This window comes from Lissotriton vulgaris, chromosome 9 (assembly GCF_964263255.1).
Source record: "Lissotriton vulgaris chromosome 9, aLisVul1.2, whole genome shotgun sequence".
NCBI lineage: Eukaryota > Metazoa > Chordata > Amphibia > Caudata > Salamandridae > Lissotriton > Lissotriton vulgaris.
The window spans coordinates 327370511-327394811 of NC_141697.1; the positions used below are offsets into that span (position 1 = coordinate 327370511).

At 46.1% G+C, this 24301-nt stretch overlaps 1 protein-coding gene across 1 annotated transcript in view; it reads left to right on the forward strand.

The window, feature by feature from the left end:
- The window catches only part of LOC147690066 (cholesterol 24-hydroxylase-like), a 223272-nt gene extending 203462 nt beyond the window's left edge, over positions 1–19810 (forward strand). The window contains exons 12-15 of the mRNA XM_086937628.1: positions 3405–3515; positions 14332–14420; positions 17537–17603; positions 19084–19810. Coding sequence (XP_086793754.1) covers positions 3405–3515; positions 14332–14420; positions 17537–17603; positions 19084–19242 — 426 coding nt within the window. The 3' untranslated portion in view covers positions 19243–19810. The remainder of the gene's footprint in view (positions 1–3404; positions 3516–14331; positions 14421–17536; positions 17604–19083) is intronic.
- The last annotated feature ends 4491 nt before the right edge of the window (positions 19811–24301 follow it).

Genomic DNA, 24301 nt, shown 5'->3' on the forward strand with positions numbered 1-24301 from the left:
CCCTTCTCTGGACCTCTGGACCCAACTGCCCCTATTCTTCAGCAACAAGATCACCAGAATGGACAGCATCTTTGTGTCCCAAGTAGACACATCCACCCTTATTGCCCTCCTGCCCATCTCAACCAACATCCAGAGGACCACTCTAACCACCTGGCCCAGCATCACTACTCAATAAACTGCAACAACCATTAAGTCCATACACTCTGGAGCACCCTCGGACCCCTGCCGTCACCATGTCTTCATCAAAGGACTGGACCCCATCAGCGCAGCCCTCATCCCCATCCTTAATGACTCAATCATCACAGCCACCTACACGCATGCCTGGAAACACAGCACAGCACTTCCCCTCCTCAAGAAACCCTCAGTAGACTCAAAGATGCCAGCCAACTACCATCCACTCTCCCTGGTATCCTACCAGGCAGAGGTCAAGGAAAAGATGATAAACACATGCCTAGCCACTCACCTCCATGACAACCACCTCTTTGACACTTCTTGTTCAGTATTCCAGCCCAGGCACAATACAGAGACCACCCGCGTCGCTGTGTTGGACATCAATGCTGTGGTCAAGAGCCTGCACCACTAACTCCCTCTAGGAGACCGTCCCCCTAATGAAGACATAATCATGGAATGAACTAGTGCGATTGTAGATCCCTTCAAAGTCTACTATAATACTGAAACTGCAGAGACTTTAGAACCAGGCAGCAAGGACATGTTTCATTCTCGTAAGCTTCACTCTCAGAACAGCAAAGAATAGCAATAAAACCCTCCAAAAACCAATAATGGGTAACATTTTTCCCTTTGCACAGTACTTTAGGCTTTCTTAGATATAGTTCTGAACTTCCTGAAAACTCAGTACTAGAAACACATCACCTTTGCTTGGTCAAAATAAAAACTTTAATGGTCTCATTTGAAGGGGCCTGATTACTGAAAATCTCTGACCTCATATGGAGCATTCCTCAGTACTTTGGCAGAATGACCTTCACCCTGCAATTCTTATTAGAGAAGACAGTTCCCTGGAGGTTTCTTCACTGATATGGAATCTTCTGAATTGTGATGATTGAATGGGCTTGACATCTCTTTGAGATACAAGACCGCCAACAAGCCAACAAGAAAGTTCCAAGAAAGGGCTAAGCATTTTCTTCTTGAGACAATCAGTTTAATAGAAATCAGTAAACTATAAGCACATTCTCCTCCTCTGGCCAAGGGTCAGGATATTACTCTCTATAATCCTCGTCTCCAACCGATAGAACAGGTGCATCACATGACCGGAAAAAAACAACCATTGGCTGGGTCCAGCTATGGAATACAGAAAGTACCCCTGGCTTTCAATGGACTGCTGTCTAATGAACTGATACAAATCACCACTAATTGGTGATGTGACTGCACCAAAGTGAAACTTTATAATACTTAAAACAAACATAAACTAAAAATACCTACTACTAAGGTTAATGATGTCGTAGCATCACATAGTAGAGATGTTAGATGTATTAATCGTTTTACAACATGCTGTTACTGATTGATTTGCTTTCCCCCTAGTTATCATCTCAGTGAAGCAATCTGCCTCGATTCCTGTTCAAACACTGTCTCCTGTGGTAGACGGGCTTGCACCATGGACTCAGCCTCAATGTACTAAGTGCAGAGTGCTTGTGTCACGGAGCCCCCTGCAGTTTTTTCTCCCAGTAAATGCTATTGCTCTTTAAGCTGAACCCAGTGGCGTAGCATGGTCAGGTGGCATCCGGTGTGGAAAATTTCTTGTCACCCCACCGCAAAGACGGACTTGTAACACCCCTCTGCTTCTTTATCCATACGCTCTCCACCATTTTGTCAACCCCTTCCGTGATGACACCCTGGGCGGCCTGCACCCACCGCACCCCCTTCCTACGCCACTGGCTGGGCCCTGAACCTGGGAGGCAAGAGGGAGCTGCAGTTTAAGTGGGTGGATGAAGGTTTCCAGGTGAACCCACCCTCGTTCCCTACATGGTCCTTCCAGTGTGGCTCGAAGGGAGACCACTGCTGCTGTTATCAGACATTGCCTGTTTAACATAACCAGCGTGGTACTCATTAAATTAAAAATATCTCACTATTCCTTAATCTAAACAAGCCAGTTTGAGATTCAGAATAACACTACCTTTTTGAAAGCTGAGAAAATGGAAGGTCAGTTTCATATACTTGTGACAGAGTAGCATGTGATGAATTTTCATGACAGATGATAGATTCCCGTATTCTTGTGATAGAGGGGTATATTTACAACAAAGTGGAGGAGTGCGGCATTAGCCTCCTTGGCTTAACGCCACGCTCCACCAATCCAAAAAAGCAGGGCAGCACCATATTTCCAACAATATGTTTCAGCCAAGCATTTCCCCCTGCGCTGGTGCTAAACTTAGCAGCCTAGCACCAACTGAGGCACCCTTGCACGATTGTGCAAGGGTGTCTGCGTTGAGGGGAAGATTCTTTATATGCAGGAAGGTCTCCCTTCCTGCGCAAAAACAATCTTTAAAAGGCGTTTTGTAACTTCTCTGTTCCAAAACGTCATTTTTGGGGGATTGTTTATGTGCAGGAAGGGTCACCTTCCTGCACATAAACAATGCATGGCAATTTTCTGTTTCAATGTGTGCTGCACAACGCAGCACACATGGAAACAGCAGCAAAAACAAGGGAAATGAAGCATTTCTCCTTGTTGCGCCAGTGTAACACCAGGTGTTCCCTGGTCATAATTTTGGCGCTGCCTCCTATTTACGACACCCTTGTAAACAGGGGTCAGCGTCAAAATCAATGGGTGTTGGCGTGGAACCGCAACACCCATTGCCCTTCCCTTTCACCTTAAGTATAGTGTGAAAGGGTGCCATATTTACAAGGCCGTGTTAAGCCACATTAAGTGACATAATGCTGCCTTGTAAGTAAGGCGAAGCCCCTATCGCCGCCACAACGTCACTGAAAGTGACGTTCTCATGGTGATAGGGGCTTGTAAGAATGCCCCTGAGTTCTATATTCTTATGATAAATTCCAATACCCCCAAACACTTGTAATATATTTCCATATTGGAATGATTAATCACACATACTATTGCAAGTTTCTCATTGTCAGGATTCCCATACTTCTATGATAGACTCCCAAAGCATTGTGATAGATTCACTTATTGTCTGAATAGATTCCTGTACTGTGAAGAGAGATTCCAATTTTGTGTGTCATCTATTTTGATACTCGTGATAAATTCACACAACAATGTAATAAATCTCCATGTCATTGTGGTAGATTCCAAAGTCACTGTGATCAAGCCCTGCCAGTGTGCTACATTCATTCTTACAGGGTTCAATTACATTGTAATTAATCCTTGCATTTTTGTAACAGATTCTCTTAATCCTGCACCTTTCACAGCTATTTTTCTGTCTTGTTTACAACGATAGGTTCTAAAGGAGAGCCTGAGGTTGTACCCACCTGGCGCTGGCACAGCACGTTATCTTACAGAAGATGCAGTAATTGAAGGAGTGCACATTCCAGGCGGTGTTTCTGTGTCTGTAAGTGGGGCATGAGGTTAGGGTTATGCACACATCATTTGTAGGTTAGAAGCATTACCTAATTTGACTTTATTGTCTTAATGTTCTGACATTTCCACCATGAATCCTTATCCACTGTGTTTTTGAAGATTGCATTTATGGAGAGTGGATGTCTCATCTCACAACCAAAGAGATGCACCTGGAGTCTCAGTGATGAAAGAATGAGTTGTATAATGTTCTAAATTAAATTATCTGTACTACACTTCTAGACTGTCTTACAGTCTGTGCAAATGGACAGATGTTTTAGACTGTCTTCAGGATGCTGTCCTTCTTTGCTAGGTGGGCACAACAAACATGGCCCCCACTCAGCAAAGTTTCAGTGCCTTCAATGGAGCTTCAGTATCTTTAATGGAGCAGTCGCGGAAATGGCGCCTGTGAAGGCATGTCGATTACCGCCCACTTGGAATACATCCTGTGATATTTAGCAATCCCTGCCATCATCTAAATGAGGCTCAAACTCCCACAAAGCAGTAGTTTGTGTCTTGAAAGCTAGAATTATGGGCCCTTGTTCACAGGGAGGTTTTCTCCCTGTGCATGGAGAGCTTTGTGTGTTTTTCTTACCCAGGACAGCCATGGCTTATCCAAGTGGATAAGTCTGCTAGCGATGAGCTTGGACAATATTGTCACTTCCCAATTAATGAGAGATAGCAGCCTGTGTGACTCAAGTTTTTCCAGAGGGTTATCAGGCTTAAGGAGGGTAATAATTAAAGCTTCTCACAGTGTCAGGGGGGCACTGTCCTCACATATGCTTCTGCATACAGGATGAGGAGATGCGGCAGGTCTGGCAGGTCATCGGGAGCCCTTCCAATGTGGAGTTCTTTGATCATTACGTTGATTTCTTCAACTGAGAATGTTTGACACAGCTACTCTCATTCACGTCTGCAACCTGATCTATAGTTGCCTGTGTAGCGAAATCGTGAAGATTAGTGTAATGGGAGCAGAACTCCTGTACCATCACCACTGCTTCGTTTTGCTCAGCACCCCTTTCATCTCTAATGCTCTACTGCTGCCAAGGCTTCTTAAGTAGATTGACTAAGGATTTACTAGGATGTTCATCCTCTCCGTATCTGCAAGCCTCCATGTATTTTCCCAGAAATTTCGCCTCCCTGTTTGCCACTTCATTGTATTGAGAACTTTGATCTAACCTCTCCAAGAGTGTTTGAATCAGATGTAAGTGGCCAGCTGTGCCATGAGGGAGGGGAGTACCCCATTGTGTTTATAAATATGGAACCCTCGAATAACCACTTTAAATGCCTCTCATGTTGTAGACATGTCAGATACTAAATCCAGATTTATTTTGAAGTACAGAATGCACTAACTTCAAATGAATCTGTTGCCGACCTCCACTGGGTGCCAATAGCGTGCATTCCTGGGATGGCTATTTGTGCTTCAACCTGTGCATGGTCAGACAAGGACCTTGCGGTATGAGAGACATTCATGATCCATGTGCTCCTGTCACTTGGAGCTCCTATTGTTTAACGAAGCAACTGAGCTAAAGGGGGTGGCCTGTGTCTGGGCGCAAAATTGGATGATGGGCCTCCACAACAGAAATCACCACTACACAGCACCACAAATCTTACTCTGATGTGTAACATTCAGTGGAGTAGGCATGCCCAATTAGTCAGTGGCATCAGGGCTTCTGGATGCCCTGACCTGTTGCCCGGTACCTATGGTCTGTTAGCATCTCTTATGGTGCTAATCTCTCAACGTTCACATCGGGGAGGCCCGCCAATACCCAACTCGTGGGAGTATGAGCAGGCCATGTCATAATTACTGCAGGGGTATCCAACAATTTTGCATTACATATGCGGTGTCTCACAACACATTGGCATTTATTAATCGCGCTGGCCCCAATATTCATTAGATTCAATTGCTCCCTCTGCCAGCAGGGGAATCCAGACTTAGGAACCCAGGCCATGGTTGTGTTTATGCAGAAGGTGCGCCTGCCATTTTGTTGTCCTACCCCACGACAACTCTATCTCCTAAATCTTCTCTTGCAGGTTTGGGAGTCATTTTCCAGAATAAATGTCTTATTATCTGGACTAACAATGGAAAAATACAGAAGATGAAAATCCAGAATTCAGTAGTGTCTGATCCTACTGTTTTGTAAACAAGATGGAAACTCATCTCAGTGGTCTTTAAAAATGCATTGTTTGATCAATTAAAACCCGAATTAAATGTAATTCTTGGCTTGAAAGCCGAAAATATTTTTGGTACCTGACAGGATTACTGGGAAAAGAATGAAAAGATAAGTCTCCTCCTGATTACAGAAATTACTATGCAAAAGGAAAAATAAGTTTATTAACCACAGTGAAGGTACCTCTGTTACATCTAGAAAAGATAATATCAGCCTCCGGCTGCGCTAGAGATTTATTAGTTTGTCTGGGTGTGTTTAAGAAAGCATAAATGTCAGACAGCAACCGTTTATCTGACGTTCTGGTGACGTACCACTTTTCAAATTTTGTTAAAAAACGACCGGCATGGGGTTTTATCTGTGGTTGGGTTACTCAATGGCGAAGGTCCAGACATTGCCAATATGCTATTTGAGGGATCCCAAAGCCTTCTATGAGGCCTCTGAAACCTATTACCCCATGCTTGTCGAATAGGTCCCCAATGCGTTTACAGTTGGCTTTTTGCCAATGGAGATACTCCTCTCCTTGTGTGGGCCGTTGGGAAGTCAGGATTGCCTATAAAGGGGGTCAGAGGGGACACCGGGGCCGAAAGGCCATGTGATACTTGTACCTGATCCCACACACCCAAGGTGGCCCTTAAAACCAGTGACACATATACCCCACTGGGCTAGTGTTTTCTGGGAAGCCATGGGACCTTCCAAATGTGTATGCCTGCTATTGAGCGGTGTATAAAACACCAGTGCTTCTCCGACTCTAACTTGTACCACTCTAACATGTATCTGAGTTGTGCAGCCTGGAAATACTGTTCCTAGCATGGGACACCCAAACCCCCGTCCTTTTGCTTCAGATATGTCAGGTTGCAGGCTAGTCCCGCCTTTTTACCTCCCCTAACAAAGTTATTAATAAGGTGTTGCATCTGTGACAACATATTGCGCGGTGGTCTGAGCGGCAACGTCTGCATCAAATAAAGGATTCGTCATTTTAACTGCCGCCAGTCTGTCCAGCCAAGATAGGAGGTGCCTTTTCCAATTAGAGAGTTCATTCCTAACTCAGGCTAGGAGAGTGGCGTAGTTCACTTGGGCCGTCTTTACCAGGGTAGGGAACAGTTGCAAACCCACATACTGGATGCCTTCTGTAGCCCACTTCACGGTAATTGTGCCCTTAGGGCCTGTTGTTCTACTTGGGGGAGGGTCAGGCTCATAGCTTGAGTCTTATGGATGTTGTTAACCTTAAAGCCCGATGTCAAACTGAAGAGCTCTAGTTCCTCCATTAGAGGGGGTATCGAGATTGCTGGTTAAGTCAGAAATAATATTACATCGCCTGCATAAAATTACATTTTATGTTCACTATCCCCCATGCGGGTCCCAGAAATTCTCGGGTTCTGGTGAATTTTCTCTGCAAACGGCTCCATATACAAAGCGAAGGGCAGGGGCGACAAAGGGCAACCCTGTCTCGAGCCCCTCTGAATTCCAAACAGTTGAGATGTCACCCCATTAACTCTAATACGTGCCCGAGGATCCCTGTATATGCTGTCCACCCATTGCATGAAGCGGAGGGTCTGCTGCAGATACGGCCAGTGGACCCAGTCGAATGCCTTCTCGGCATCGATCGAGAGGAGCATCGAAGGCGTCTGAGTAGGTTGGGACTTGTCCAGCAAGTGACACATTCATCAGATTCCATCACTACAGTTGTGTTCCGGGATAAACCCTAACTGGTTGGGGTCAATCAGTCTCCTGCATAGGGGCGGTAGGTGGGCAGCCAGGTTGCTTGTAAAGGTCCTGAGGTCCACGTTCAATATTGAGATGGGACGGTAGGAGGCACACTCCCTCTGGTCCTTACCAGGCTTAGGGATCACTACTACTTCCACCAGAGTCATAGTTCGAGTCAGTCTACTGAACTCGCTGAAGGAGTTGAATAATCGAACCAGGACGGGGGCCAGTTCGTGGGCAACAGTTATGTAAAAATTGGTCGAGGAAACCATCCTTCCGCAGAGCCTTTCCTTCTGTGAGTCCCACTATGGCTTTAAGAACCTCCTCAAACAGAATATCTGCATCTAGATTCGCTGCTTCCGAGTGAGGAAGGGGCGTGATTGAAACATCTTTCACGTATGGTTGAGCCGCTTCCAAAACTAGATTGTCTGCCCTGTATAAATCTGTATACAAGGATTCAAACCTGGTGGCTATGTTCCTGTCAGAACGTAAGGTCTCGCCCTGCACACTTCTAATCTCCTCAATGCTTCTAGCAGTTGTCTGTGCATGAAGCAGAGATGCCAATAGTTTCCCTGCCTTATTGCCAACAGCGTAATAGCGCTGCTTGGTTCACAGGAGCGAATATTCCACCCGGTCATAGTCAAGGGCAGTCAGTTGCAGCCAAATCTGAATAGTGCCCGTCCTCTTATGAACCTCCTCCAATTCCTTCACTTGCGATTCGAGGTGCTCCCTGTTTTCTTTTCTAACCCTATTGATTCCTGCTGCTATTGCTGTGCAGTGCCACCGGATGACGGACTTTGGTGCAACCCATAGAATAGTAAGGGAGGTCCCGTCCACATCGTTAAGTTCAAGATACGATTTAATGGTATCCCTAATTTTTTTAATGTTAGCATCGTATTCAAGAATTTTATGATTAAGCCTCCATTGCTTGCGACCCTGGGGGTCTCCTCGGAGGTTCTATTCAAGCCTAATTGGGGAATGGTTTGATAGTGCCGCGTTCCCTATCTCTGCCGCCATTGTGGCGCTAGTGATTCTCGGGATGTTAAGAACCAGTCAATACGGGCATAGGTCTGGTGTGCTGCTGAGAAGCAAGCATATTCCCTAGCCATAGGGCTTCTGACCCTCCACACATCTGAGAGTCCCAATTCTAACAACTCCTTGCCCTTGTACTGATCAGTCCAGCTGTGCGTCAGGAGCTATATTAAAATCCCCACCTAAAACTAGGTCCTCATCTTGGGAATCCAGAATAGTACTTAAAGTTTTATTGAGGAACAACTCCTGCCTCTCATTCAGGCTGTAGATGGATGCTATAGTATTTGCGTGGCTGCCTATCTCTACCCTCATGGCTAAGGCCCTGCCCGGTACTTCGGTATGTATCACTAACACCTTGCCTGGGAAGTGTGTAGCGAACAAGACCCCCAACCCCAGCCTTCTTGTCTCCTTCCAGTCAGACCTCAATAAATGGGTCTCCGGAATAAGGCCAATATCATTGCCTGGTTCTCTCAAAACTGCCAGTAGTGCCCTCATCTTCACTGGGGAATTAAGGCCTCTGACGTTGAGGCTCAGGATGCTTACTTTAAGCATTGACATAGGTCTGCTTTTGGGAGCCAGCTTCAACCACCCGCCCTCCCCATGCCTCCCCAGCTGCAACTGCCCACTTCCCCCTAATACAACCCTCCTCCCCACACACACGCCCTTCTGCTCAGTCGCGCTGTTCCGTGATCAACTCACCTCTAACCCCTCTAGGTAGGACTGCAAAGATGCAGGGAAAAGACAAGAAAGAAAGAAAGAAGCAAGATAGTAAACCAACAAGACAGGAGTACAAATAGTACACTCCAACAGGATTGAAGCACTTCAACGTGCATGGATCCATTGTGCCGGCAATTGGTTCTCATAGTAAGGGTGTTGTGTCCCCGGCTGTGGCTGAGTAGCGGGGGGAGAGACCCCCTCGGAGGCATACCTAGCCAGTGACCTGAGGCTTACTGGGAACAAGGCAATCAGTCTCCTTTGGGGCCCTCCGACGCCTCTTTACCCTACAATTGGCAGAGCAGGGCAACCCTCTTCTGTTGCCGTTCCTGCTCCGTAGGCTTCACAGGTTGTCCCTTCCTCGGTCTCCGACATCTTCTTCTAACGGTCTGCCACCTGGATGCCTCGGGCTGGCACTGGCCACTATCAGAGTCTTCTGTAATTGGGTTGGCCCCAAGCTCCTCCTTAGCGTCCCCCGGGGATCTCACCATTCGTTGTTCTAGACATTTTAGTCCGTATTCATCTGCTGAAGTGAAGTTGAAGAGACTGAACAGACAAATATCCATTGTGAAAGTCATTTTCTATGGTTCTTTAAAATCATACATAAAATTACTGTGGACAGTGTGCAACAATGGTTTAAATGCAGAGAGATTTTGCTTGTTTTGTGGCTTGAGGAAAGGATCCCTTCTGTTGCTCTTCCTTTTTAAGTTAGCCGGAGAGCCCTTGACTTTTTTTGTTGGGCAGGATCCTCTTTTCCCGAGATTCGGATTTGGGAGAATTTCAAACACTTATGATGCTATTGACATGTTGCTGTGGTGTGCAATCCAGAAATAAATGGTATGGACTTGTTGTAGTTGATGAGTAATTTTGGAGGACTATCATATACTTGCTGTAGTTAAACGGCAATTGTGGAATACTGTCGGGGAATGAAATAAATTGGTGTAAATCTAAAATTTTCATTTTTATGTATTGTTGTTACCAATCCCACTTTAAAGGCTGGAAAATAAAATATTCTAAGGAAGACGTTACTTAACTTGGTATCTTTGTGCACAGAATCTGCAAGATACATTTAGGGAAAACTTGGGCATGGTGTATGTAACAAGTGAAAGGAACTGCGCTAATTGGAGTAGATTCTAATTAGGTTTGTGGGCTAAGATCAATGCACTAAACTTACACATTATATTTTGCAAAATCTTTTGCGTCCAATACCTACACCATGTATATTTGTTCTTGATAAAACTGTAAAAGAGGTTTTGTGGGGTGAATGGAAAAAATAGAAAGCGATTTTGTTCGATATTCTTTCTCTACCTCACTATAAAGATTTTTTGATTACGAATTCACACATCTGGTTAAAAAATGACACAGATTCAATATCTGATCACTGTGATGTTTTAGGGTCTTCAGTAAAAGCCATTTCAGGTAATTTCTCCATACAGGATGGAAACATTACCAACTTGTTTTATCTTCAGATTCCTTAAAGAATTAAACTTCAATTCCTCTATGCTGCCTCAGTCTCTTGAATCACACCCACATGTTTCAACAGCTTCAATTCCTGCTTAAGAGCTTCCATTATCAGGTTCGGAACTCTTCTTGCTTTATGCACCACTAGCTGTGCCAATCCCTTTAATATAGTTTTTGGTGACAATCTTAAAGTAACTCTATCTAGACTTCAAGCATCTGAGGAAACTTATCAACAATGACACAATACTCACCTCAATAAGATGCTAATATCACTTGTTCAGGTGCATTCTCATATGTGAAAGCCAGTAACAAAAAAGCCTAAAATAAATTTCACAAAAAATAACTAATAAGATAAACTAAAGTAACAGACCAACTAAATACCCACCTGCTCCAAACGTGCAGAAAAAAAACCATGATTGTTCAACAGCTTAAAATAATACTCCCTCTGAAATGCTAATAAATTTTCAACCTTGGCTTGCTTTACGCCAAAGTGCAGCAACAACCTCTGCATTGTCTACAAGCCCACTGTGGCTGCGGTATATAGTCACTGTGGTAAGTTGAATGCCTCTGAGGACATGCCACACTACCATTCCTGAAAGCGTCCCTCAGATATCGTGTCACATAAGATGACCGCCATTGCAATGATCAATCAATCTATCAGGAGTTTGTATAGCATGGTTACTCACCCGTGAGAGTCTCAAGGCACTGAGGTGGGGGGGCGGGGGGGGCTGCTGATCCACCTGGGTGTGGAGCAATGATGCTTAAGTGTAATTGTATCATACATGTAATGAGTGGGATGCCACAAGCGTCCGCTTACCAGGCTGTTCTCTTCTTTACACACGTCACTGATGGAGAGCATCCAATCCCATCCATCCTCTTGAAACCAATCAAGGGACAGCTTTTTACCCAGGCACCTAACACTGAAGGATTCCTTAAACCTTGTTTCTTGTACACAACTCTTCCTTTCCTCCACAGTCTCATAAACATCTGTACAACTATCCTTCTGCTAATTTAATCTTAATTGGTAATCAGATATTAAAAACGTAGCCAGGAATATCGAGATCAGGAGTTGGTGGTGCTCCGTAACGCATCTGCCCCCTGCACAGATCGATGATCCTCGTCACCACTTTTAATGCACAATAATCCTGTCATGATCCGAGTGTAGGTTGAAGGCAACGTAAACCCAATCTTTCCTTCACCACCATTAAGAGTGATACTAATAGACAATATGCTCATATCCAACAGTGGCGGCTCCTTCGCTATGGCAGAGGAGCGTAACCCCACTGCTTTGAAGCAGTGCAACGTAAGGGAACAAAATGATAATAACTTTGAGTTACTATCATTATGTTTCTGTGCTGGGCGGGTGTGCAGAGCTGCTCTGCTCTAAAGCAGGGCAGGGGAGGTGTGCTTTGCCCACTCCTAAGTGGTTTGCCCACTCCTAAGTGCACATGATTGTTTGGCCAGCACCCTCGGACCACCCAAAAGAGTCATGCACACTTTCCCCGTTCTCCGTGCAGGCTGAATTACAGCCTGTGTTCAGATCATGCCCAGGCCCTCATTCCCTGGCTGAGCGTTGAACCAGGACACGCAGACCAATCACAACGCTGCATTGGCTGCAAGGTAAGTATTTATGTCTTTTTTCTTCCATTGCTCACCCCCCCCCCCCACCACAATTGCCCTTCCTCCATGTGCCCGCCCTACCACCCACGAGTCATGCTGGCCACCACTGATATCCAATGACCTATGGGTAACAACAGTGCTTTTTATGTGATTTCAAGGAGCAGCCATGTAAAGCGATTAGGTCCATTCCATGGATGGACAAAATACAGGCAACTGACAAAAAATGCACTCAGGTTGAATACAACGTAAACCCAACCCTTCCTTCACCATTGTGAGTGGTAATAATATACAGCCCTATACCATAGATGGAGAAGGGATATAGGGAATGGAATGAGAGAGAAAGGATGGCGGCCCAAGTGGTTCTACGGGTCCCAGATAGTTATGATCATTGAAGTAGGAAGCCTGGTGGGGAATTAGTGTTTGGTAGGTACGTTTAGGGTGTTGAAGGAAACCGCCTTTAACTGGTAAAACAACATACATTTGTGTTGAATAGAGGAATAGTGAAACAGCTCTTTTTCCAGGAGCCTCAAGATATTTCTGCGTCCCGCTACACCCAGCAAGGATGTTCTAATGACCGCTGAAGAACATTGAGGTCAATCCTTGCAATCAGGTAGGCGACCAGTAGACAGGAGTTCATAACATGTAGAGGAGGAAACAAACACAGCCCCAGACAGCTACCCATTAACTGAATGAGGGCATAATGTACGAAACTGAAAGGGACCGAAAGAGAGGGAAAACAACATGAGGGAATACAAAGGCCAGGTGTAGAGGTACCCTAAAGTCACTGCAAATGCACCTTCTTGTACTTCCAAACCCAAGACAACCGGGGAACAGCGTGAGAAAAGAATGTGGACTCTGATGTATGCTGGAACACTAGAACACTAACCTAACAGGCTAATCTCCATGTTCCCGTATGCCTTGACCATTAGGAGTGTAACCTGTACTTTCTTGCACTTTCTGTTATGTGTGTGTGTAAACACAGAAAGTGATCAGTGTGTCTTTCGATAACAGCAAAGTGAAATTAATGATGAGAACCCCACACCAAAGACTTGACAGCTCCACAGCTTTGGTGCACTGCCTCACAGGACGTTCTAAAATAAACTAAATGAATTCTGCAAGAAGTAACTACCAGCCTGATTCATCACGCTGAATTGCGCTCGCAAAGGGCCAGAATCTGAGAATCTGGCCCTTTGCGAGTGCGATTTTTGCATTTGGGATTCATCATCCCAAATGCAAAAATCGGTAATAGCGATTTTGCTATTTTGCGAGGAATTACATTTAAGGAATCTCTATTTGAGATTCCTTAAATGCAATTCATCATCCATTTATAAATAGCGAATTCGCAATTTCGGCCCGCTATGTACCGCGAGGTCAAACCTCGTGGTAAATAGCGAAAACTTAGAAAAATGCTTTTAAAAGCATTTTTCTAAGTTGCATGTTGAACACACACATGTCCTTTGGACATGTGTGTGCGCAACACCTGTTTAAATTTGCATTTAAGGGGTGCTACAGGGTGTCCTTCGGACACCCCTGGCACCCTTTAAGTCGCTATCTTATTTGCGATTAGCAAATTGCTAATCGCAAATAAGGAATACTCCCCATTCATTCCTATGGGCCTTTAGGCCCATAGGAATGAATGGGGAGTATTCCTTATTTGCGATTAGCAATTTGCTAATCGCAAATAAGGAATATGTAGGAATCGCATTTTTTTTGCGATTCCTACATGAATCCCGTTTTGCGAGCCTGTAATAGCGATTCCTTATGAATCGCTATTAGGGGCTCGCAAAACGGGAGAATGATGAATCAGGCTGTACATTCTTTCCTAAACAGAGGAGTAACGCAAACAATAATACTCTACATTAGTGAATGGCATGTCTGTGTTTTTGAGCTCCATCTCGTGTATCTGAGCAGACAGACTCTTCTCTGTCTGTGCCTTTGGCAGACAGAAAGCTGCAGCAAAACTCGATGAGAATAAATGACGCGGAAAGAGGTGGGAAACCCATATCAGACCTAAGAGAAGTTGTCAAAGTCACAAGACGGCAAATATAAAATGTTGAATCAAAAAGCCTACTTAGAAACCTAATATATGCATCCTTTGTGTTTGTACAGTTCAGCACCTACATCATGGGACGGATGGAGAAATTCTTCAAAGACCCGCTTGTGTTCAACCCAGAGAGGTTTCATCGGGATGCTCCCAAGTAAGCGAAACTCTGCTAAGTAATTTTCACATTAGCCTAGATTTCATTGGTGTTTTGGCTACCACATTTGAGTTGTTTGTCACTCATTATCTCAAGGGAAAAGATCTATTCCAGATCTCTCAGTTCCATGTTGTTCCTTCTACCACCATGACGTCAGCAAGTTGTATTGAGGTGTTGGAATGGCATCTTAGGTGTTTTTTCTCTGGCACACCGTGGATGGGGCATGGGTTCCATAAGAGAGATAATCATGAAGTAGACTTAAATAATAACTTGGGAAAAATTTATTTTGGTTTGTGTGATGTTTATGTATTTGAGAATTATGAAGATTGGACGTCTAAATTGCCATCTTTCGACTGATGCAACACTGAGGAAGAACTGCCTTTTCAGCATAGCAGTGATTTGCTGTCAACCAACTGGCAACAAATGCAGGCACTGATATTTTGCAGTAGCTTGACCTTCGCTAGATATCCTTTCACCTCAAGGTCAGATTTAAATGTTAAGAGGTTTGTGGCCAACATTCACTGATGGTTTTTCAGTGGCCAATATGGAGGGTGTTGAAAGTCTCAGTCGAGTTGACACTGGGTATCTTTGCTTAACTCCCAAACTCATAAAATGTCAGACCAGTTTTTGTCCCTTTTCTGGTGCTTTCAGCAGAAAAATGGCAAAATTGGCAAACTAATTTAGCCTAAACGTTTCCCCATCTCAGTTGGGTTGATACAAAAATTCAGAAATTACTGAGGATTCCGAATCATGCTGCAAGAACGCCGAATCAGTAGATAAAATATAACATCACCCCCAGTCTGGAAGGCCTCTGCTGGCTCCCAGTGGATAAAAGGGTCAAATTCATGACCCAGTGGTTCACGTTAAGTGGCACTGGCCTGGAGAACCCTCAGGTACTGGGCCTAACTAAAACCAGATTGAGTAGCTCAGCAGCTGTCCAGTGTGTCACGTCCAAATACACAGGGGGAAGCAAAGTAGTATACTGTTGAATACCAAGTTACCCCACTTTGGCCTCAGAGTTAAAATACTGCTGTTGCGGGAAAACTTCCCAATTCCAAGACTAATCTGCTGTCATCTGGAGGGATTCAACCTTTCTGAAAATCTGATTTCTGGTACTTAGCTTTGGAAAGATTTGTGCAGCGAAGAGGTGAGCTGGCCCCTGCTAGCCTCTGCTATATATGGCAGTGATCCTGGGTTAGAGTGGCAAAGCCTGGCCATTGGTCGCACAACCACAGGTTTGTGATGAGGAGGCAGCGGACAACGAGATGGGAGCTTGGGCAGCTGGTGATAGATTGGCGCTCAGGCTGTACGCAGTGGGGCATTAGCCTGCACAACCGGTTGCTTTTCCGCTGCCACTGCTGGCTGACAGGACTCTTCTTTGCTCTACGGTGAGGTTGTGTTGGGGAAAGCCCTGAAATACAGCAGCATCAATCAATCGATCAATCATTTGTAGAGCGCACTACTTACCCGTGAGGGTCTCAAGGCGCTGGGGTGGGGCGGGGGTGCTGCTACTGCTCGAACAGCCAGCTCTTGAGGAGCCGTCTGAAGGCCAGCAGGGCTTGGGTCTGTCATAGGAGGATGGGGAGGGTGTTCCAGGTTTTTGCGGCGTGGTGGGAGAATGATCTGCTGCCAGCATTTGCTTGACGGATGCGGGGGCGGTGGCGAGAGTGAGGTCAGCGGAGCGAAGCTGGCGGGTCGTGGTGTAGAAGGTGAGTCGTTCGTTGAGGTACACTGGTCAGGTGTTGTGGAGTGCTTTGTGAGCGTGGATCAGGAGCTTGAAGGTGATCCTCTTGTTGACAGGGAGCCAGTGCAAGTCTTTCAGGTGTGCAGTGATGTGGCTGTGGCAGGGGATGTCGAGGATGAGGCATGCAGAGGTGTTCTGTATGCGTTGTAGTCGTTTCTTGAGTTTGGCTGAGGTTCCTGTGTAGAGAGTGTTGCCGTAGTCCAGTCTGCTGCTGACGAGGGCCTGGGTGACCGTCCTTCAAGTTCCGTGGGTATCCATCTGTAGATCTTGCGGAACATGCGGAGGGTGTTGAAGCAGGAGGAGACGTTGTTTACTTGCTGGTTCATTGAGAACGCAGAGTCCAGGATTACTCCCAGGTTGCGTGCGTGGTCTGTGGGCATTGGTGCAGCTCCCAGTGCGGCCGGGCACCATGAGTCGTCCCAGTTGGAGGGGGTGGATCCGCTGATGAGGACCTCCGTCTTGTCCGAGTTCAGTTTCAGGCTGTTGTTCATCATCCATTCGGGATGGCCTACATTCCTTCGGAGAGGTGGCATTTGGCGGTGGTGGGGACCTTGGTGAGAGAGAGTATCAGCTGGGTGTCGTCGGCGTACGAGATGATGTTGAGGTCGTGCGATCAAACGATGTTGACGAGCGGTGCCATATAGAGGGTGAAGAGTGCCGGGCTGAGGAACGATCCTTGGGGTACGCTGCAGATGATCTTGGTGTCTTTAGAGCGGAATGGCGGGAGGCAGACACTCTGGGTTCTGCCGGTGTGGAAGGAGGTGGTCCAGTCCAGTGCTTTGTCACAGATCCCTGCGTTGTGGAGGCGTGTGGGTGTGGTGGCAGACGGTGTCGAAGGTGGCCGAGAGGTCCAGGAGGATGAGGGCCGTGGTTTCTCCGTTGTCCATCATGGCTCTGATATCGTCGGTGGCAGCGATGAGGGCTGTTTCGGTGCTGTGGTTGCTGCGGAATCCAGATTAGGATGGGTCCAGGATGTTGTTCTTTTCGAGGACGAAGGTCAGTTGCCTGTGGAGTATGTGGCACTATACTATCACTGCTCGCTGTAATTTATTACGAGTAGTGCTATCTACTTTCTATTGTAGGTTTTTTCTTACTTCAGAACCTACCTGTTATACGTTAATGAACTAAAGTAGAATTGGAGGAGATATTAGTTTGGCATTTATTTTACATAAATAGTTCATACGGGCAGTTAATGTGAGGAACCTCGTGCTGGTATCAGCTCTTCAGTTTCCAGCAAACTTAAGCTGCACTTTTCAGGAACACTAAATTCACATGCAACTTGCACTTGTGGGCTTAACAAGTAATTATTTATTTTATTTGTATTCATCAGTAATGAGAATTTTTTCATATATCATATTGCATTTTTTTACAGGCCTGACTACTGTTACTTTCCATTCGTCTTGGGTCCCCGGTCTTGCCTCGGACAGGTGTTTTCACAGGTATGAGTTAACTGAATTGCACACAATGTCTGTCTTCTCCATCTCAGACCCGAGCCTCTAACTGACCCACTGGCTATACATTTCAGGTCTCGCTTACTGTTTCTTCAACCAATCCTTCTGGGGCTTATAGTTTGTGGGGTTTGGTTGGCAGAAGTGGAAGAGCTCTATGTGGTGTTGCGTACACTTTGCAGACACCTAGACATGATCAACTTCTGCATACTGCCCATTACTATCTATGGTGCCTCCTCCTATACATTGTACATCACTAGACATTTAACCAATCCTTACTCCCTGTACATCACTACCAATCAAGCAAGCATCATTGTCATTGGAGCCTTCCCATAGACATCATTCAGCACTACTTATGGGCCTAGTAGCAATACATTGAATACTTCTCCCCATGGGCCTATTACCCCTTATGTCCCACTCCTCCAAAGGGGCAGTGCTGTATACATTGAACATGACAACTCATGGCTCTTACCTTAAATGCAATGTAATGGTATACATTGTAATGGTATGTGTTGTAAAGGTATAATGCGATGTAATGGAATGCATTGTAAAGGTAGTTTCTCAAAATGCGATGTAATGGCATGCAATGTAAAAGAATGCGTTGTAAAGGATGTTGTGATGTAAAAACTGCGTTGTAAAGGTATGCATTGTAAATGTATGCGTTGTAACGTCATACCTTCAAGGCACATTAACTTTGTAAGATGTTCCATGATGATTCAAGCATGTTGCTCGAGATTCTATACAAGTCTCTCCAGCATGTGCATTAACCACATAAGCGACTTCTAAGCATCATACCCAGAAACGTGCTGGACAGACATACATCTCTGGTGCACACACTTTAAGTCCCTACACTATCTTGCAATGTATTCTGTATGTAACCAGTAAAGTTGTTCACAGTGTCTTTACTGGCTGACTTTTGGCTCTTAGCTCTGGCTCTACCTCCTTACTGCCCACCCCCAAGGTGTAAGGGGGAGAGGATGTGGTCTCACGGCTAGTCTGCCGACCTTGAAGCCGGGAAAAAAAAGTCTGAGCCTCAGGATTGACTCCACTTCCTGTGATTGTGGGTTGTGGCCAAATCACTTAATCTCCCCATGCCTATCAAAAAAATTAACGTGCCCTTGTGTAACGTAACCGGTGCTCGTGTAAAGCGCTCCAATACCTTCGGGTCGAGTTCGCCCTATATAAATCTGCAAAAAAATAAGTGTCTGGATTCTCTGTGTAATTGTTTTACATTTGCTTAATTGGTCACTAGGTGTGACTGCTGTCAGGGAGTTCCTCCAGTCAAGGTCATTTAAAGGGACCATTAAGTTGGACAATAGGACCCAATATGTTATGTGTTCTTTCAGTGGTCATTATTTTACGCCATTGTAGAATCTTCCAGTCTGGTCACCTCGTATACACCATGCCGGCAAAAAACAATGGCAGAATTAAGCTGAATGCAACGATTGAAATATGTTTTTTCGTTCTTCAGATGGAAGCCAAGGTGGTGTTGGCCAAGTTGCTGCAAAGGTTTGAATTCACTCTGGCGCCGGGGCAGACTTGCAGAATCATGGACACCAGTACTCTGAGACCCCGGGACGGCGTGGAGTGCATCTTAAAAGTTCGTGGCGAAGAGAGCAAAAAGCAGTGAAGAAGAATATATATATATATTTTTTTAAATCATAATTTTGAGTAATTGCAGAATTTTCCATGCTCCAGCTGAGCTCTAACAATAGGATTTCCTCTTTTCACGCACTTGCAGTGCTAACGCGAAATTTTCTCATGTTCTCGAGGTTAGAAACATTATATTTCAGTGAAGTGTTTGCTTCTCAAAAATGGAGGCGTCGGGGTGGATTGTTCAACACATGTGGCTGTTCTGCAAGGTTTGGTCCAGTTTCCTGTGTGCTGTGCACAGTCCAGCAGGAGGCCTGTCTCCTGCACTAAGCCCTCTAGGAGGCTTTCCCATCTTTAATCTCCTCATTAACAGAGGCATTCATGTGTTTGCTTTCTGATCCCTCTGTTCGCAGACCGTGGACCCAGCCCAGCTGTCAACTTCCTCAGGATTGGTTGCATGGCTGCTGGTGATTTTCATATATTCCTGTTTTTCTGCTTGCTTCAATAATATGTATAGATTCATAGCTTCTGTGGGTAAACAAGGAACAACTGGCCCATCTGGAATGCCGAATGATATTATAAATGGAATAAAGTATCACCTACCACATGTTGTTATGATAGTGTGACGCACAAAGTGTTTGGTGACAAAATATAGGAATGAGACTATAAGCAAAATATAATGTTGCATCACTCTGCGGTGACTAGTTGTTGCGCTGTAGAGATTCTCCTCCCCAAGAGATAACCTGTTGCATTGGCATCCGAAAGGCTTAGCCTGAAGCACGCTGGTACAGTATGCTTAGCTTCAACTTTTACGGGGTGCATCATGCAGAGGTGCCTCTCGGTGTAGGCATGGCATACTGATCCTGTTTTATGCATGCTGGAGTTGACTCTGTGATTGGCTTTTCTCTCAACTCATCAATTTGAAGGTTGTGAGTGTGAATGTTTCGCCTCATTCATGTCTGCACCACCATGAACCCCATTACCATCGCCTTCGGACAGGCAGTAAGCACCTCAATCTGGGGTGCTCTATCTCTTTCGCTCTCAGGAGTTCACGTGAGAAGCATCAATGCTCTCTATCTATGTGTAGCGACGTGGCAATCACCTCCAAGTGGAGCAGTGAGGGCCTTCATCAGGTATTATTTAGGAAGCAGCCATGTGCAAGAAAAGATGGAACTGCGATGCTGTGAGATGCTGTGAGCGCTACGCTAAGCTATAGGTGTGAAGAAGGCTACATCAGATCCATAAGAGCAGTGAGACATCCACAGGCTGCGACTTAGTGACTCCCACCTGCAACAACTGTGTTTGCACTGGTGTAGGTCATTCATCTATGTGGTTGCATGGGATGGCCTCTGTGGTGGAGATTGATGTCTGTCCTGCACACTTTGATCCATGCTTCTTATGTAGGCGACTTGATGTCCTTGAGGTGGTGTGGGCAGCATCCTCTAACCTAGTCTGGTCACCTTGCCTGCCTGGTACTCCCTCGAGAAAGTCCTACCAATGCTTGTCATTGTACCTGTACCTAGGGTGCCTGTTTATTCTTGCATGTGCCAACCAATGCCTGTACTTGTGCCCATCCGGTCTGCTTGTAGGATAGAATTCTAACTGTACCTGTGTCTGTGTTGGATTGTGTCTGTTTGGCCATGTTACTGTCTGTACCTGCACATGCTTGCCTCTGACTAAGAGTGATTTTGCAGGCACCGTATATGCCTGTAACTGTGCCTGCTCTTCCAAAAGTTGATGCTTTTAAGATAGAAAATCTCTAGCTTTGTTTAAAAGCATAGACGAGCATTTCCGAAACATACAAATGCAATGACCAGAGCAAACACGTGGACCTACCCGAATTAGGCAATTAAATCCAATAAAATAAAATAAAATAAATAACCCTTTTAAAAATAAAGTCTTTAGCATGGACCCTCCACAGAGAATCGCCGTTAGGAAAGAGTGCCATATCTTCATCAGTGCTCCCATTATTAGCTTTACTCTGCCCATTAGTTTGGCGTGGGCCTCCCCTCTCCACAACATCCCACACTCCAAACTGTGGGACACGTATTATTAGACACAGCGCCCAGGTACCTTTGTTAGCTTGGAGCACTTGTGGACAATGTGGTACCATTAACGTTTAGCCAAACTTGACCGATTCTTGACAAAAGATGTAAACTATGCATTTGAAAGCAGATAAGGACAGGAATAGTGTCCCTACTTTATAGTAATTTAATGGTGATTTTGCGGATCTCACATAATTAAATAAGGAGGGCAAAATTATGCATTTTAATTCAAGTCGGGCTGTCAGAAAACTGATGGGCTTTTAAGACCACGTTCCCAGAAGGGTTGTGGGCAGGGAACGAGTCGGGGGTCCACGCGGGTGGACGGCGTCCCCCCACTTCTTTCACAGTGTGGATGCCGTCCACCCTGTCAAGAAGTTGGGAACCACTAATAAAGATGCTGAATTCGTTTCGGTGTAATTTCCAAACACCGGGACACATTCATCAGCGCCTGCACGTTGTTGTCTGCTTTCGATCACAACAACGTGCAGGCAGGGACCAGGCTCTCTAATTTCTGACTCCTGCTGGGATACTCGGCCATAACAAAGGCTGAGTCTCAGGGGGCATCAACCTTCCTTTTGTGGGAGTTTTCTGGCTGGCAGCAGTCAGGAGCCTCACACCTGATGCAAATGCAGCAGAGGGGAAACTAAGGCTCACACCTTGTTAGCACTTCACACATACTTTAGAGAGGCAGCTTTTCACTTTGTTCAGGCTCTGTTTAAGAGATCTGCATTCACTGTTAGAACGTCAGATGTGTTGATCTTTCCCAGTATTTGCACACAATAAATTGCATTTATTTACGCTTATTACCCATGAGGAGGTGTTGTAATAATTTAAATGTCACTTTACTTGTACACGAGCCTCACAGAGACCACAACCTAGACCACCTGATAAACAACCATACCCCTCCCAGCCATCGCCACATGACGAGCATTGCTCGCACACGGAGTTTGATAGTCCGTTTGCACCAGCCATTTGCAGCAGCCACTTGTCACATACCTGCTGTTGCCACCGTCTTCACGCCGGGGAAGGGGTGAGGACGCCGGTCTGAGCGCTGAAGGTGCCGGGGGCCATTACTTCGGGGGAGACTACACTGCCCAGACTCCTTAGCAGCTGCTGACGCCGCGTTTTTGTGCCGGGAGACGCTTAAAGCCCAGTCGGGACTCCCGCAGAGCGGGAGGTGCAGTCGTGCCCGGGCCAAGGGCTGGCCCGTCACCGCCAGGAGGAGCCAGGGAAGGGCCACCCCTCTGACATCTTACTTTGTGGAGCATGAAATAACTTACCACATCCCTTGATGAGGTACTGTTTTATGCACCTGACATTGTTCGTGATAGCCGGTGAATCATTGGTGGACTGTTGGACTTGAGTGTCTTAATTGGAACTTATTTAATTAGTTTTTGGTTACCATTTTGAAAAGAAGGGCGTGCTAAATGGGGAAGAGCGCAAGTCAATGAAGGGGGGAGGTACTGAGCTTGGGGCCTCTTCCAAAGTGCGTAAGAGGAAGAAGGCCAGGAATGTGGTAAGGCATGCCGCTACTAATTGTGTCCTTGATCGAATTGACAGCCTGGTTGAGGAATGTGAGAGTATCTTGGCCAACGAGACTCAAGTTAATGCATCCGGGGGCATTTCCCAGCAGAATGTGGGTGGTGTGGGGGTCGAGAGTGGGGGATTTGTTTCGCCTTTCATCCCTGCCATGTTTCTCACAAAGGGTTCAAATGAATCCAGCTCTGCCCCTAGAGGGTCCTCAACTGTAGAACTAGAGAGTACTCGCGTTGTGGCTAACAATAGCACTGCCCTGATGGATGTGACAAATTTATTTCTTGTGTCAACAGGTTTTCTGTCCTAGCAAACGTTCACAGTGGAGGGCCTGTGACACCGCAATTAGTTGACACTGGCTCAGACCCTATTTTTTCTGCCTATAGCCCTTTCCCAAATCATGTGCCACTATCTTCACCGAAACTTCATACTATGCGTACTAATCTTCCAAATAATGTTTACGAGCTGGTGAATTTAGTATCTCTTTTGAGGGATGAGAATGCATCCATGAAAACTCTGATACTAAATTGATCCGCAGGGGTTGGGCTTCAACCAAGTAAGGGGTTAAACACCATATCAAATACTAGCACAACAAACGCTAAGGCTTTCCCCTTGAAGACTACCGGTGGTAGGCCAAACCCATCGAGTGAGGGCAGGTTAGGAGCAGTCGGGGACACAAGCAAAACCAAACGTCTGTACAGTGAGCAGAAGAGGGCAAGTAGTTCGGTACCAGCCAGGAACCCCCAACATGAATCCCTGTTAACTCCTGAAAACAGGCTGGCCCATCGGATGAATAGACCAGGGAGGGAGCATTTGACACCTAATTTCAGGTCGGGGGCTACTAATAGGACACAGGACAGAGGTATAATCTCTAGCAGAAGTGGGGGAGGAGCCAAGATGGCGACCGGGACGGTCGACTAGTCCCTCGGCTCCTGGGACCATCTCCTCCTGCACGGCTATCCTGCCTGTGATCCTGTGTCAAAACGGCACGAATGTATGCCTTACTCCCTCCGGCGGCCGGCGGTGAAACTCTGGAGCCTGTACCTGTTCGCGTTCGGCAGAGCCGACCGGAAATGTCCCGCGGCCTGTTGTGGACTTGGGACCGGGGCCTCTAGTTGCAACCTAGGCCGGCCACCGAGTGATAAACAACGGCTGATTACAGCGACTAGGTGCCGGCAGGATCGAGTTAGCCGGGAAGAGGCCGATTTTTTTAGCTGAGCCTACGGCTGGACTGGCGGCGATGTTTGTGAAGTGCTTGCTACTGTTAGGCACACCACTCGATCGTGGAGACACGTATTCCCCGCTTTATGGTGCTGACTTGTACTTTGCCCCGAGTTCGGCGGGCGGCTTCTGACCTCCATACCCTGCGGGGCTGCTTACTCTATGGACTGCTCGCCCACCGGAGTTTCAATCTTTTGCTGCTGATACTGGCTCAACATATGCAACCCGGCCCGAGTCAGTGGGACCGTGCTGCTGATCGCAACTAACATGGATATCACCGGCAGTGAGGGCGCTGTA